The sequence below is a fragment of the Drosophila virilis genome, chromosome 2 (genome assembly GCF_030788295.1).
Source record: "Drosophila virilis strain 15010-1051.87 chromosome 2, Dvir_AGI_RSII-ME, whole genome shotgun sequence".
In the NCBI taxonomy this organism is placed as follows: domain Eukaryota; kingdom Metazoa; phylum Arthropoda; class Insecta; order Diptera; family Drosophilidae; genus Drosophila; species Drosophila virilis.
The window spans coordinates 28,519,962-28,533,933 of NC_091544.1; the positions used below are offsets into that span (position 1 = coordinate 28,519,962).

A 13,972-nucleotide genomic window follows, 5' to 3' on the forward strand; every position below is an offset into this window, starting at 1 on the left:
CTCTCTCTCTCTCTCTCTGTTTCGTGCCTTCTCTCTCTCACTCTCGCTCTGGCAGCGGCTCGGGGAGCAGCGCTAAGCTCAGGGAGCACAAGAATTTGAAGAGCGGAAATCAGTTGAGCTGAGCAATGCTTTTGGGTATATTTTTCTTTTCTTCAGCCAACGTTCGGCTTTAGTTTCCTCGTATCAGTTGCGCGGCAAGCGAGCCAAAGTCAAAACGTGCGAATTAACCTCGTTAGCGTCTGTGGCAAGCACATTGGGGCACAAACGGCGTGAACGATGCTGCTGCCACAACGGTCACGTTAACAGTAGAACATTTTGAGATTCTAAAGAAAAGCGCCTGTCGAAATGGGCCACGAGTGAAGGTGTGTCGCGGTTGTGCGCTCTGTATGTGTGCGTGTGTGTGTATGTATGTATGTGTGTGTATGTATATGTGTGTTGGCATTGCATATTAATTATTCAAATTAATTGCAAGAAATTCGCCACAAGCACAGACTGCTATATACATAATTTATAAACATATATACACAAGCTGGCAACGACAATAAGTATTTTGTTGGGCCATGAAATTTGTTGTTATTTTTGTGCTTGAATAAAAAATGATAAAACGAAAATGCATATAATAAGTAAATTACAGTTGGAAGAAAAATAAATGCACAAATAATACAGCAGTGCCATTTCGTTTAGAAAATCTATAGAAATAATATAGAGACAAGTGCAAATAAAATAACAATATGCGAAAAAATAAAAAAAAAAAAACAAATAACTTTGGCACGCCGAAGATTAAGTACCCTTGCAGGCATGCGACTAGGGAATATTTTTATAAGAAATCATTTTTCCCGTTCGATTGTTTCCATATCAGTCATTTAGTATAGCAGACCGATTCGGTACGATCTATGTCTAGAAGGGCAAGAGAGCTTTACGTTACATTCTAGGAGCTATAGGGCTATATGATATAATAACCGATATTTCTTACATGTAGTTTGCATGGTGAAACCCAAAAATACTTAACTATCTACAAAATGTTTAATACAATAACTTAATTCGATCGATGCAATGGCAGCTATATGATATAGCGGTCCGATCTGGCCTGCTAAAACTCGAGTATACCGCAGTATATGTGGAAAACGCAAAATCGAGAAATGTTTATTTCCTCCCAATCGATCAAATGACATCTATATGATGAGCTCTGGAATGTCTGCTACTATGCGTTACACATTTCATGACACACTCGTAATACCCTCTGGCAGCGCATCAAACAAAATTTCCAAGATGAGCGAACCACTCGCGACTCTACTGGTCACCATGTTTATAGAGCAGGTTTTTATTTTGTTCATTTTTTTGTTTTTTGTTTTTTGTTTTCGTTCTCGAGCTGGCCTTGCATGCGAGTGGGCCAAGCTGCCCCAATGGCGTTGGTATGTGTCATTTTGTATGGCATTTGTTGTTGCTCGCTGATGTAAATGTTTGTGCGCCGGCAGCAAGTCCAATTCGATGTCCATCTTCATAAGTAGAACTGGAGCATCGCAAGAAATACAAACAAATAAGGAAAACACGTTCAAGTTATTCCTTGGCCTTGGTATTTATGACCAGTGCGTCAGCCTGTCCCATGCTTGACATGAGCTCTGCCCGTATACCGAATGCGATTTATGGGTTTTTCGCACTCGCCCTCGCACTCGCACTCTCCGCTTAGACACACACTTAATGGGCCCCCTGTCGCCACCCACATTGGAATTTGAACTTGTCGTGGCTTGGCAGCATCTCTCGCTCTCAGCGGCCCCATTATCACCTTGCTAATTATCTATCGATGATGATCATGATGATGCCATTGCGCCATCCGCTCTGTTCTCATCGCTGTCGCCTAGCCTTATCAGCCTTAACGCGGGCAGCGTTTCCAGCCGGCTCATCTATTTGCATTTCAATTCTGTTTGCCCAATCTGAAAAAAATTAAAATACAAAAAAAAAAAAAAAAAAAAAACAAAAAAGAAATCTAATAATATTTCAACAAATAAACATGTGAGCTTGGCCTCTGAGCTAAAATGAGACAACTTGAAGAGACCGGCCGTATATGAAAGAAGAAAAATAAAAACAAACAATGGGAAAAATCCCTGAATGTCCTGTGCCATTGTCAAGAGCAGAACAAAGACATGGAAAACAGAACTGGACAGCTTTACGGATTTGTAAACGTGACTATTTCGAGCACTAATTTGCACATTTGCTTTCTAATTAAATAAGTATGAGACGGTTATTATTTGCTAAATGTCTATACATACAATACAAAGCTAGATTGGCGAAGACGAATGTTAAGACTTAATAGTAGTTGTTTTTTGACTATGAAATACCCTGTAATTCAACAAAAAACTGCCTATAAATACGAGAACCAAACACAGATTTATTATCAGCAAGCTTTGCCTTTGCCTCAAGGGGTTGTCCCTAGTCTGAAGCTGTCTTCACTTGAGAATTATAAACAACAATTGATTAATAAAATTCTGAAATTACTTGCAAAAGTTTTCAATGAAGAAATTTACTAGCAGAAAATAATAAATTAATTGTTTATTTCAACGAATAGTTTATTTTCCAAATAATTAATAAACAAATGCAAAGTATCCGATATGGAGATACCCTTTCGTTACAACTTTTTTAACAAAGCATAGGACCCTATCTATACTGAAGTATTCTTGATTTGCAGCTTTGGATATTCCTCGTATACTCATTTAGTATGGGTACAAGTTATGCTAGAGTTTCTTCAAATGTGAAATGGGCAGTTGACAAAATATACAGGGTATTTCGAAATGGTAGAATAAAAAAGCAACTTGCCACATCACGTACGCATCTCTAGGCGAAAAGAAAGTTGCGGTATGTCGCAATGAAAATCGCTTATCAGCTACCACAGGTAGTTTTTCGCATAGCCTTGACAATGACAGCGAAACAAAATGGGCGCGCACCAAGTTGCTGGGCGTGCGGGGAGGGGTCGTCGGCGGCAGCTGAGTTGAACAAAAGAGAAAAAGTGCAAAATCGGTGCGCCTGTGGCAGTGGCAACAACAATGTTAGTTGATTACTTTAAGGCAACGGCAGCAGCAGCGGCAGAAGTGGCACTGGCAACGGTCGTTACAACAAACAAACAAAGGAAACAAACAAAGTGGCGAATATTATGGGGCGAAGAGCTATAAACCGATGGGGCATAGAACAAAGCGAGGGGGCTTCGTTGGGGGACGGGCTGTCGTGCTGGGTCGAGTGCTTTGGTTCATAGGCGGACACACACATGCCCAAACACACACACACACACACACACACACACACACACACACACACAGATGCGCGTTCTCTCTCTCACACTCTCTCTGCAAGCGAAAGAGCAGTCGCTGCGTGTGTGTGTATTGGTGTAGTAAAACGGGTTTTGAGTTGGCTTTTGCCACTGCCAACTGCCGCTGCTGCTGCTGCTGCTGCCGCTGCTGCTATTGTCGCATTTTCAGTCAGTTGGCCAAATCAGTTGCTCTTTTGACTTAGTTAACACAGAACGTGCCGCGGCGACAATGGCAACGACATCAAATTGCAACGCATAGAACAACAAAACAAAACTGCCAAGAGACAAGAGCAATTACAACAGCAACAGCAACAACAAAAGCAACATATATAACGGGTTAGTCACAATGCCACAAAGAGGGGCAAGCGTGCAACAAAATACTTTTTAGTAGTTATTTGAAGCATAAATCGAAATCAAAATAAGTATTGAAAATAAGAAACAATTGCGTGTTCGGGGCAGCTGTTGCTCGCTGTTATGTAAATGTCAAAAAAAATTCAAAGCTGCCTTTTTGTATCTCATAGATACAAATAAGATTTAATGCTGTATCTATGTGTGTGCGTGCGCGTGTGTCTGTGTTAAATGCCAGCATCGGCTTTAGACTCTGCGCTGCGTCATTTGCTGCTCAAATTCTGTCAGCCACTTGAAGTGTTTCCAACTGCTACCAAGCATCGCAGCCCAGTCCCAGTGCCAGTCCCAGTCCACAGCCTCTCCCATTTGGCCAGCCGCTTCAATTGAAATACGAAACGTACTTGATTCCTACGCGCTTATCCCTCTGTCAGCAGCAACAGCTGCAGCAACAGCCATAACCCGACTAGAAGATACTCTGTAAGCGGTGTAGAACAGTTGCTGCACCCGCTGTGCTTCATCTTACATTGCTTTTTCTATTGCATACAAAAATGTGTATATAGTAAGGCGTAAAGGTCTAGCCTAACAACTTGTTGAATTATTTAGTGTAGAGGGAATGGAGAAAAGCTTTCAAAAAGATAAACATTTCCTATTATTTTCGAGTTATTGCTAAAAAAAAACATGTCTCAAAATCAATACTTATCGATATTACGCAATGGGTGAATATGTCGAAAACAAGCGACAAATACTTTATATGGTATAGAATAATATATATTTTCAATTTTAAATCTGAAACTTTTGTAGTTTTCGAGATGGTCGCGCTGAAACAGATGCACAGATAATCTGCCTGTAACATGTAATTGGCCAAAACTGGTATACCCTTTCCATCCATTTGAAATGCGTACAGGGTATGACAACAACAACATTTACACTCCATACACCTACTTAAAAATTTAGAAAGTTGCTTGTCGGCAGCCGCGTTCGAGTCTTTTTCTTGGCTTGGCTTTCATTTCTTTGACTTTGGGCCTCTGGTCTTCCACACACACGCACACACACATATACATGTGTACCTATGTGTATAAGTGCACGTATGTACTTGCCTCCCTTTTGTTTGCCCCTCGGCATTCTCGACCCCCGCCCGTGTCGAGCCTCATTATTAATTGCTTTTAATATCTGGCATTTTCTTGACATGAACTAACTAACAATTCACATTTTTTGTTTGTTTGCCTAGAATTCTCTGTGTGTATCAAGAATTGTTCCCAGACTTAGTTTTATCTGACGGCAATTAACAACCGGTTTTTGTAATAAACCCAATTAACTATAACTAATATATATATTTAACTAATCGAATGCAGGCGACGTAATCAAACTGGCATTTGAATTCACGCGCACAATATTTATAGTTCCATTGTTTTGAGATACACGTGCCATGACCTAACTTACTAAACGATTCGATTTCAAAAGGGTTTCGAGAGAATTGGCTCAATTTATTTACAGTCGAGTCTAACAATATTATTGCCTGAGACAGCGTGTGCTAAGTGCTCTTGGGATAACTATGTCAATTCAATTAGTATAAGTTGAGCTTGGTTTTTTTTTTTCTATTTTGTGATATTATTTCTTTATTGGCTGGATGTAGCTAGATGTCTAGTTCGAGATAGGGGCATTTTTTTCTTTGCTAATTGCAAAAGCAAATATTTTTACTTTTTGTCAATATATTTTCTTAATTATTACATACTAACTATTACTCAAAGTTTAAACATGTAAAGATATTGAGCTCTTCGTATAGATGTTCACCTACGTTAGTTTTCTTTTATTAAGAACCGATTAAGATGTTGGCTAGTTTAATCGAGTAGAAGTGTCAAGAGCGTATCTGACTAGAAGATACCCTGATACGCCAAACTATCGCTACAAACATTCTAACTTCCTATTATACACACCAATACACACACACACACCGTGCAGTGTCTCTAAGCTTCACACAATGGCAAATTTAGTTTCCAAAAAGGGCTTGGTGTTTATTGTCCAATCTTTATGAAACTGCAAGGATTTGGTACTCAAGCTATGGATACAGATTAGTTTTTTTTCACTTTAGATAGATTTGGCGCAACTATTCAAAATCTAAAATATTTCTAATATCAACTATACAAGCACCTATATACCTAGTTGGATTACGGACAAATTAGACAAATTAGAATTTAAGATTGGAGATGAATTGGATTTTACACTTAAAATGTTTCCCCTTTTCCTGATTTTCAATGGGCTCATCTTATAGTAAAAATAACCTCTCACTGTTTCTGCTAATGTCACAGCATCTTCTATATCCTCTAATTCCATACCTTACTCAAATTTTGAATATTGATTAAGTGCTAATAAAAAACCCGCTTTTACGTTTTTGATCAGCTAGTTGCTATATGTATCTATATATATCATGCCCTAAATCAAAATTCGATATGTCTAACAAACCTTTTGTCAGTTTGTAATTTAAAATTTTTCCATAAAGGTATTTTTAGCAGCGACTCCATCGAAATCAGTGGCAAATAGTTTTGATATATCTGATACGTTTTTAATGATTGTTGACTTGAATTCCAGTCTTAAAACTGTTTACTAAAAACTAAACACAGAAGTCTTAAACAGAATCAGCGCCAAAGAATTAATAAATAAATATTCTCAGTTTAAAAATACTTGGCAAATCGAATCATAATAAATAATTGCATTCTATTTTTGACGCACTGTACCTTAATTGTAGTTGCTTGTGGCTGCATTTTTATATCCTTTATAATTGCTAAGTAAAAAGAGCATATTTATTTTGTGCAAGAGCATGTAACAGGCAAAGCTGCTCCGATCCCCTAAGGTATTTATATTTTTGATCAGGATGTCGAGCTGAGTCAATCTAGCCACGTGAATAATGCTTAATTTTCAAATATACATATAAGAGAACGAATTTAACATTTTTATCGATAACTTTCAAGTTTCACAGAATATCTATGCTATAATTGCATATTCGGAATCCGAATATTTCCCTTTTTGATGCCTTACGCGTTCAACCAAAAGGGTATCTCCCAGTCGGTCCCAGTCCCTCCTCCAACTTCCGCCAACTTACCATGCAAAAGCCATCAAATTTTAATTGATTTTTGTTTCATATTTCATGGGCAGCGGTTTAATAAAGTGCATTTTCGTCTGCCAATAAATGTCGATAGAAGCTAAACTAATAATATTTCATTTTTGGACATAATTTCAGGTACGTTTAATGGCTGTCTAGAATTACAAAATACCCACCGCCACCAACTGAATCCGAAGCCAACCGCAAACTTTCATTGAAACGTCCAACAACAAGAACAACAAGAACAGCAGCAGGATTAAGCAATAAGCAAAAAGAGTACAAAACATCGTTCGCCCTTGGCATTTGCAACACGGCCACCAGGCGGAAGTTGCAGGAAGAAACAGCTGCTGCCAGCTTGCAGCATTAAACGTAACTTTTATTGAGATAACGCCAATCTAGAGGCGGTGCAGCCAAGACGCAATCCTGGCCCAGCGACAACAACAACATCACAGCACCAACGGCAGCGGCAGCGGCGTTGGCAGCGTCGCGAGCAGCGGCGTTGGCAGCGTGCCCGTCATCATGGAGGGGCCGGAGGTAACATTTCTCTTTCAATTTGGCAGCATTCGCGATGCAGTCTGTGTGCCGGTAAATGCGCTCACGCTTAAATCGCTCAAGGATTTGGCATGTGACTTCATCAACACCAAGGTGAGTGCGCGCTTAACCATCGACCTGTCCCCAAACCCTCCTCCTCCTTCTCCGCCACCTCCTCCTCCCTCAGCAAATGAAAACAAGCAAGATGGCGGCGCTGCCCGGCTAGCAGATACCCTGACACCTATACATGCAGCGAATGACCTTCTTCTCTTAGTCCTTTGTTTGTGAAAATGTTTTCCAGAAAAACATCGGTTCTTATGTCCGATTCTTATTCTAAATTTTCTGGGCATAAATGTATTATCCAAATATGTGTAAAGCCCAAGATTATAGTAATAAAAAAATCCTTAAAGGGTGAGAAATTCTACATAAGGAAAGGTTATCTTTTTTCTATTTAGTAATCCAAAGTTTATATGATAAATGGCAGGTTCAGATATCAACAGCATGACGAAGCTAATTGCAAACTAGAATTATTTGCATAGAAACAGACAGACAAACGAAATGTGTCCTTCTAAGCTTTACGCACTTCATGCCTGAATTGTAATATCCCTTAAAAGGGTATTAAAATTGTGGCTAGCTGGGATCGCATAAATGGGTCAACATCTGTCGACTTAATTATTCAAAAGGCAGAAACACACACACAACAAGTCAATATTTTTTGCTAGCCGCGCAGGCGGAACGCGGTCATGTCAACAGACCAACTTTAGCCATGCTCCATGTTACATGGCCTATAGATTGCATATTCTAACATACTGCCAACTATGCCTGTCTGTGCGTGCACGTGTGTGTGTGTGTATGTGGGGCTGGTTTGTGTAGGAGTGTGTACCTAATAAATTTATGTGTGCACTATAATTGCTTAATTTCATTAAGTAAGTCGGAGCCGCATAGAGTAGACATTTCCGTTTTGCGCAGTTATCCATGACGAATTCAATTAACCATTGGCAGCTGGGACACATTGCCTCCATTCCTGGCCCGAATCACCAGCATTCGTTCCTTAACGCTGCTGCCAAGCTGCTACGCGCGTGGCACATTCTGTGGCCTCTCCCGAAGCTTTGTTGAGCTTTGACAGCTGCTCCCGCCGACATAAGTATCATTTTTCAATGTCCATTCCAAATAATGGCCAATGATGGCTATGTTACCAACTTGTATCGCAAGTAGCTGAAAAGTGGCATACCATGCCACAATTACTTAGGGTTTCCCATTTTCGCCCAATTTTCAAATGGAATTTTAGACGAATATCAATATGCTTTGCAGTTACAAAAGGTCCAAAGGTCCAGTTAAATAAATATGGCACATTGGCAATATAAAAACTAAATGATAATAGAATAAAACCAAGGCTGCAAGCCCAGAACAAATATTTGTTAGCTCAGCTACCGACTCGAACCAATAACATTGAATCCCCAATCTGATCAACTTAGAACCCGCTTAGGCAAATATAAAATAGCCAAGATTTTGCATATGAAATGATTTAAAATATATAAATATACATAATATAGATAGAAGATGTAAAGTAATACCTCATTAATAGAGTATTTCAAGCATAGAATGTTTCAACTGATTTCATTACATATAAGTAACGGTATTTTTGTAGTCTTATTTAAATTGATATCGATAACACATTTGATAGTATATATATATATACATGCATAAGTATGTCTGCTGACGCCAGAATCTTATCGCACAATCAATTAAGATATGGGTATGATAACTGATATATGTATGATGATAAAACCCATATGCAAAATGAGCGTAAAATTAAGCAAAACATCAAAATTGACATTGTCCACACTAACAAAAGGTTGCTCCCTCTTGCTGTCTCTCTCTCTGCCCCTCTCTCACTCTCACTCTATATCTGCCTTTCTCTCGCTCTTGTTTCTATTCTACCAGATACCAGATAGCGGACTCACATATCTGTCAGAGCGCATACTGCTCTTCATACATGACTATAGCACACCCAATGTGCTGCACATTATCAATTCCGCCGCGGAAGTTGTGGACGAGACATTGGTGGAAATTGTATTAACAGCCAGTCGTAAGTACTTGTATATGAAATGTGTGCGCTGTCGCCTTTAATCTGTGCTTTGCGAGCAAGAGGAGTGACAGCCATTTAACAAAAATGTCATCAACCATATCCATTTGATGCCCCCAACAGCCATACTGTATCCGACATCGGAAATGCCAACACTGAAGCCGCATAGCCTGAACGTGCACTCCTATAAGGCGCCCACATTCTGTGATTTTTGTGGCGAGATGCTGTTTGGTCTGGTGCGTCAAGGACTCAAATGTGATGGTATGTAGCCTGACAGCAGAGACACACACAACGCACACACACAAAGACACACATATGCGCACAACAATTACACACACACACACACACACACACATGCACGCATCCTGTCTCATAAAAACTAACTCGATTGTGGCGTATACTTTATTCCCATAAACCCGTCACAGGCTGTGGTCAAAACTATCACAAACGATGTGTGGTGAAAATACCCAACAATTGCAACCGGTCTACTGATGCCACATCGCAACGTTCGTTCACATTGCAGCCGCCCCGCAGCCCATCCGGCAGCTCACAGCAGTCGCTTCTCTCCAACGAGGAGTCGACGGGTCGTCATGACTCCAGCAGTTCATTGGTAAAACGCATGTCGGAGCTTATGAATGATATTATTAAGAATTAAAAGTGGGCCACCAACTGGGGTACTTAGGTGTGGCAATAGGCGAGTGCTTGATAACGGTAAGGTAACGGGGCTCCCTACGAGTATTTGAAAACTATTTACTTAATTTTGCATTTAATTTTTTTTTGTATTATTTACATTTGAATAAACTTGATTTAATTTTGCTAAAATGCTTAATTGGCTTTTATTTGAAATGCAGTTAAATACTCGTAGGGAAACGTTATTAAATGAGAATTCAATTAAACGGCTGAATAGTGGGAACAGCAAAATGGGCGTGGACAGTTGAGAGTCGAGAAGAGTGGAGAGTGGAGAGTGGAGAGTATAGAACAGAATATACATATTTACATTAGGTTTGCAGTCAAATATTCTGTAATCGCGCAAGCTTTGGAATGATCAACTCTTAGGTATAAAAAATGACATTACTTAGGATTTGAAAATATATATAACCTGACGATATTTATGACAAACAAAACCTGGCAACCCCGTTCGTCCGACTGCTCCTATATATACCAATTTCTACAACTTTTATCATAGTTTCACGTTGGTTAACTTTATTTGAAATTTTTAATTGTGTTACCCCAAAATTGATAGAAATGCATGGCAGCCATAATTTGCAAGGGAATCTCCTAGTCAAGTAGGGTATCTGCTAGTCAAGCGCTCGCGTCCACGATTATTTTTTTGTAAAACTATTTGCATTTCATCCGTAGAACATACCAGGATATACCGGCCGTCATCAGCGCACTCACTCCGCCAGCAGCCGGAACGGTCAGATGGTGCTCCGGATTCCACACACCTTCATGGTGCACACATACGGCATACCCACGGTCTGTCAGCACTGCAAGAAACTGCTGAAGGGCTTGTTCAAGCAGGGCTTGCAATGCCGTGACTGCCAGTACAATACTCACAAGAAGTGCATGGATAAGGTGCCGCAGGACTGCACCGGCGAGACGCAGCTCAGTCAATTGCAGGCGGAGATTAGCGATGGGACGCCGCGCAAGGAGCGCGACAATTTCTTTCGCGAGGAGTTCGATGACAGCGATTTTGAAGATGGTCCACAAACTGAATATGCCAAATATAACAAAGCCAGCAGCGGCACAAATCTGGTAGCTGGACGACCAAGGGAGCCACCCAAGGCCTTGACCAATGCACATAACTCACCACCGGAGCTAGTCAATGGTGGCATGGATGGTAGCAGTAGCAGCACTGCGGGTGATACCAAATCCAGCGATGGCCAGTCGGAGCAGTCGCAATCCTCATCCTCCTCTTCACCTAGCGCCAATATACCCCTCATGCGCATTGTGCAGTCTGTGAAGCACACAAAGAAACGTGGTGGCCAGGCCATCAAGGAGGGTTGGCTGGTGCACTACACCTCCATGGACAAGGCGCTGAAACGCTACTATTGGCGGCTGGACTCCAAGACCATAACGTTGTTCATATCGGAGCAGGGCAGCAAGTACCACAAGGAACTGCCCCTCGCCGACCTACTTTCAATCAAAACAAATCGTGATCCGCGACCCGAAAGCAACTACTGCTTTGAGCTGTGCACCGCCAATCTGAACTACTACGTGGGCCAGGATCCTCAGCTGGGCGTGGGTGTGGATCATGCCGTACGCCTGCCACCGCCGGACAGTGGCATCGGCACAGACATAGCCAAGAGCTGGGAGACCAGCATACGCCAAGCCTACGTGCATGTGACCAACACGCGTAAGTAGCAGCTTCCCAGGAAGACCATTTAACTACGAGTTCCTAATACCAAATTTCTCTCTCTCTCTCTCTCTCTCTCTTTACAGAATGCTGCGAATCGGAGGAACAGGTGCAGGACATGGGTCAGCTGTATCAGATCTTTCCCGACGAAGTGCTCGGCTCCGGTCAGTTCGGTGTCGTCTATGGGGGTGTCCACAAGAAGACCAAGCGGGAGGTGGCCATCAAGGTAATCGACAAGCTACGCTTCCCCACCAAACAGGAGGCACAGCTGAAAAACGAGGTGGCCATACTCCAAAACATAACCCACTGTGGCGTCGTTAATCTGGAGCGTATGTTCGAAACACCGGAGCGCATATTTGTGGTCATGGAGAAGCTTAAGGGTGACATGCTGGAGATGATACTCTCGCATTCACGCGGCCGTCTCAGCGAGCGTGTGACCAAGTTTCTGATCACACAAATCCTGATTGCCCTGAAGTATCTGCACTCCCAGAACATAGTGCATTGCGATCTGAAGCCGGAGAATGTGTTGCTCTCTTCGGATGCTGAATTTCCGCAGGTGAAGCTCTGTGATTTTGGCTATGCGCGCATCATTGGCGAGAAATCCTTTAGACGTTCGGTTGTGGGTACGCCCGCCTATCTGGCGCCCGAGGTGTTACGCAACAAGGGCTACAATCGCTCGCTGGACATGTGGAGCGTCGGTGTCATCATCTATGTGAGCCTCAGCGGCACATTTCCCTTTAACGAGGAGGAGGATATTAACGATCAGATACAGAACGCGGCATTCATGTATCCGCCAAATCCATGGAAGGAGATCTCCTCGAATGGTAAGCCCAGATGTCTATATTAATCTGTTTTTTCGCGGCAAACACTTGAATACAACTTTCTAGTTTGCCATCCGATTAGCCTTTAACTAATTTTTAAAGAACTTTATTTTTGAATCCATGGGAGACATGTTTCACCCATCAGTTTCGGTTTCAAACTCGTTTCCAAGCAATTTCATAAAAATTTATTCAAGAGATGTTTCACACTTTTCGCAAAATCCACTATTATGAATGAACAAAATTTCGTATTTCGGGAAATGGGTGGAAATTCGATGTTTAAAATTTAAAACAAAACTCATAAGATGAACCGTAAAATTATATGAATATGCCAAAAATATCTAACATCTTCTTCATCCACCCTCCCGCCAGCCATTGACCTAATCAACAACCTGCTGCAGGTGAAGCAGCGCAAACGCTACACATGCGACAAGAGTCTGATGCACTATTGGCTGCAGGATAAGCAGACATACAGGGATTTGCGTAATTTGGAGACGCAAGTGGGCCTGGGGCGCTATCTCACCCATGAGGCAGACGATGTGCGCTGGGACAGCGCTGGTGACATTTGACCTGCTGCAGGTGGCAAAACAACAACAGCAACAACAACAACAACAACCGAAAACGCAACAAATCCAGAACTGATGCAACCGCTGTCCGGCTGCCATAGCGCGCCCAGCGATAGCTATCCATCCCCATCGAACTGTGCCGGCTGCCATCGTCTGACCAGCTCGCCGAAAGTGGAGGCCATTGGCGATAAGGCGTTGAAGTGGATGCGCTTTCATCTCTGCAAGCACATCAAATAGCGTCCACTTATCCATAGCTTTTTCTAAACATATTTTATTGTTTATATACACATACATATGTTTGTCACTGACTGTAAATTAAGGACAAATTTTAATTAGCACCTTGTTCAAAAGTGAAAAAAAAAAAAACAAAAATTAAAAATTTTCAGCGATCTAAACCTATTACATAACTGTGAATTTCGAAATATCTTTTTTCATGCTTGCACTAGCGCTTGCTCTAGCTAAAAATAAGAAAGGGAAATCAAATTTCCATCCGAACAAATTATATTTCTCACACGCTTTGCCAACAACATTTGTATCTGAAATCTCTGTGCTAAATTTTTCTTAAGCATCAAAACTAGTTTATAGCCAAAAGAAAAACCTAACGAATTACAGTACATAAAATATGCATACAATATGATCATATAGACCAACCCGAAAACGCTCAGCTGTACTCGTATTTTAGAACCAATTATAAAAATAAAAAAGAAAACAATTTAGATAAATAAAAGAATGCTTGAAAATGAATCTTGTTTATCTGTGCCACAAATCTCAGACAGATCCGTTCAGCGGCATGCAACGGTTGACACCCTTTTTTTACGAAAGACTTTTCAACCACTTTTCCAGACAGTCGCTGCGGAGCCATTTAACGAACA

General features: G+C 41.3%; 1 protein-coding gene across 2 annotated transcripts; it reads left to right on the forward strand.

Annotated features, from left to right (window-relative positions):
- Positions 1–3,480: 3,480 nt before the first annotated feature.
- On the forward strand, positions 3,481–13,824 carry PKD (serine/threonine-protein kinase D3). Of its 2 annotated transcripts, XM_070206901.1 has the most exons (8): positions 3,481–3,634; positions 6,882–7,388; positions 9,219–9,363; positions 9,484–9,621; positions 9,786–9,970; positions 10,720–11,716; positions 11,803–12,540; positions 12,907–13,824. In XM_070206901.1, exons 2-8 carry the CDS (start codon positions 7,263–7,265, stop codon positions 13,101–13,103), a joined length of 2,526 nt encoding a protein of 841 aa, XP_070063002.1. In that variant the 5' UTR covers positions 3,481–3,634; positions 6,882–7,262; the 3' UTR covers positions 13,104–13,824. The 2 variants fall into 2 exon arrangements, with proteins under 2 accessions (XP_070063002.1, XP_032289506.1); XM_032433615.2 differs by lacking the exons at positions 3,481–3,634; positions 6,882–7,388; positions 9,219–9,363; positions 9,484–9,621; positions 9,786–9,970 and adding an exon at positions 10,490–10,646 and having other exon boundaries at positions 12,907–13,823.
- The last annotated feature ends 148 nt before the right edge of the window (positions 13,825–13,972 follow it).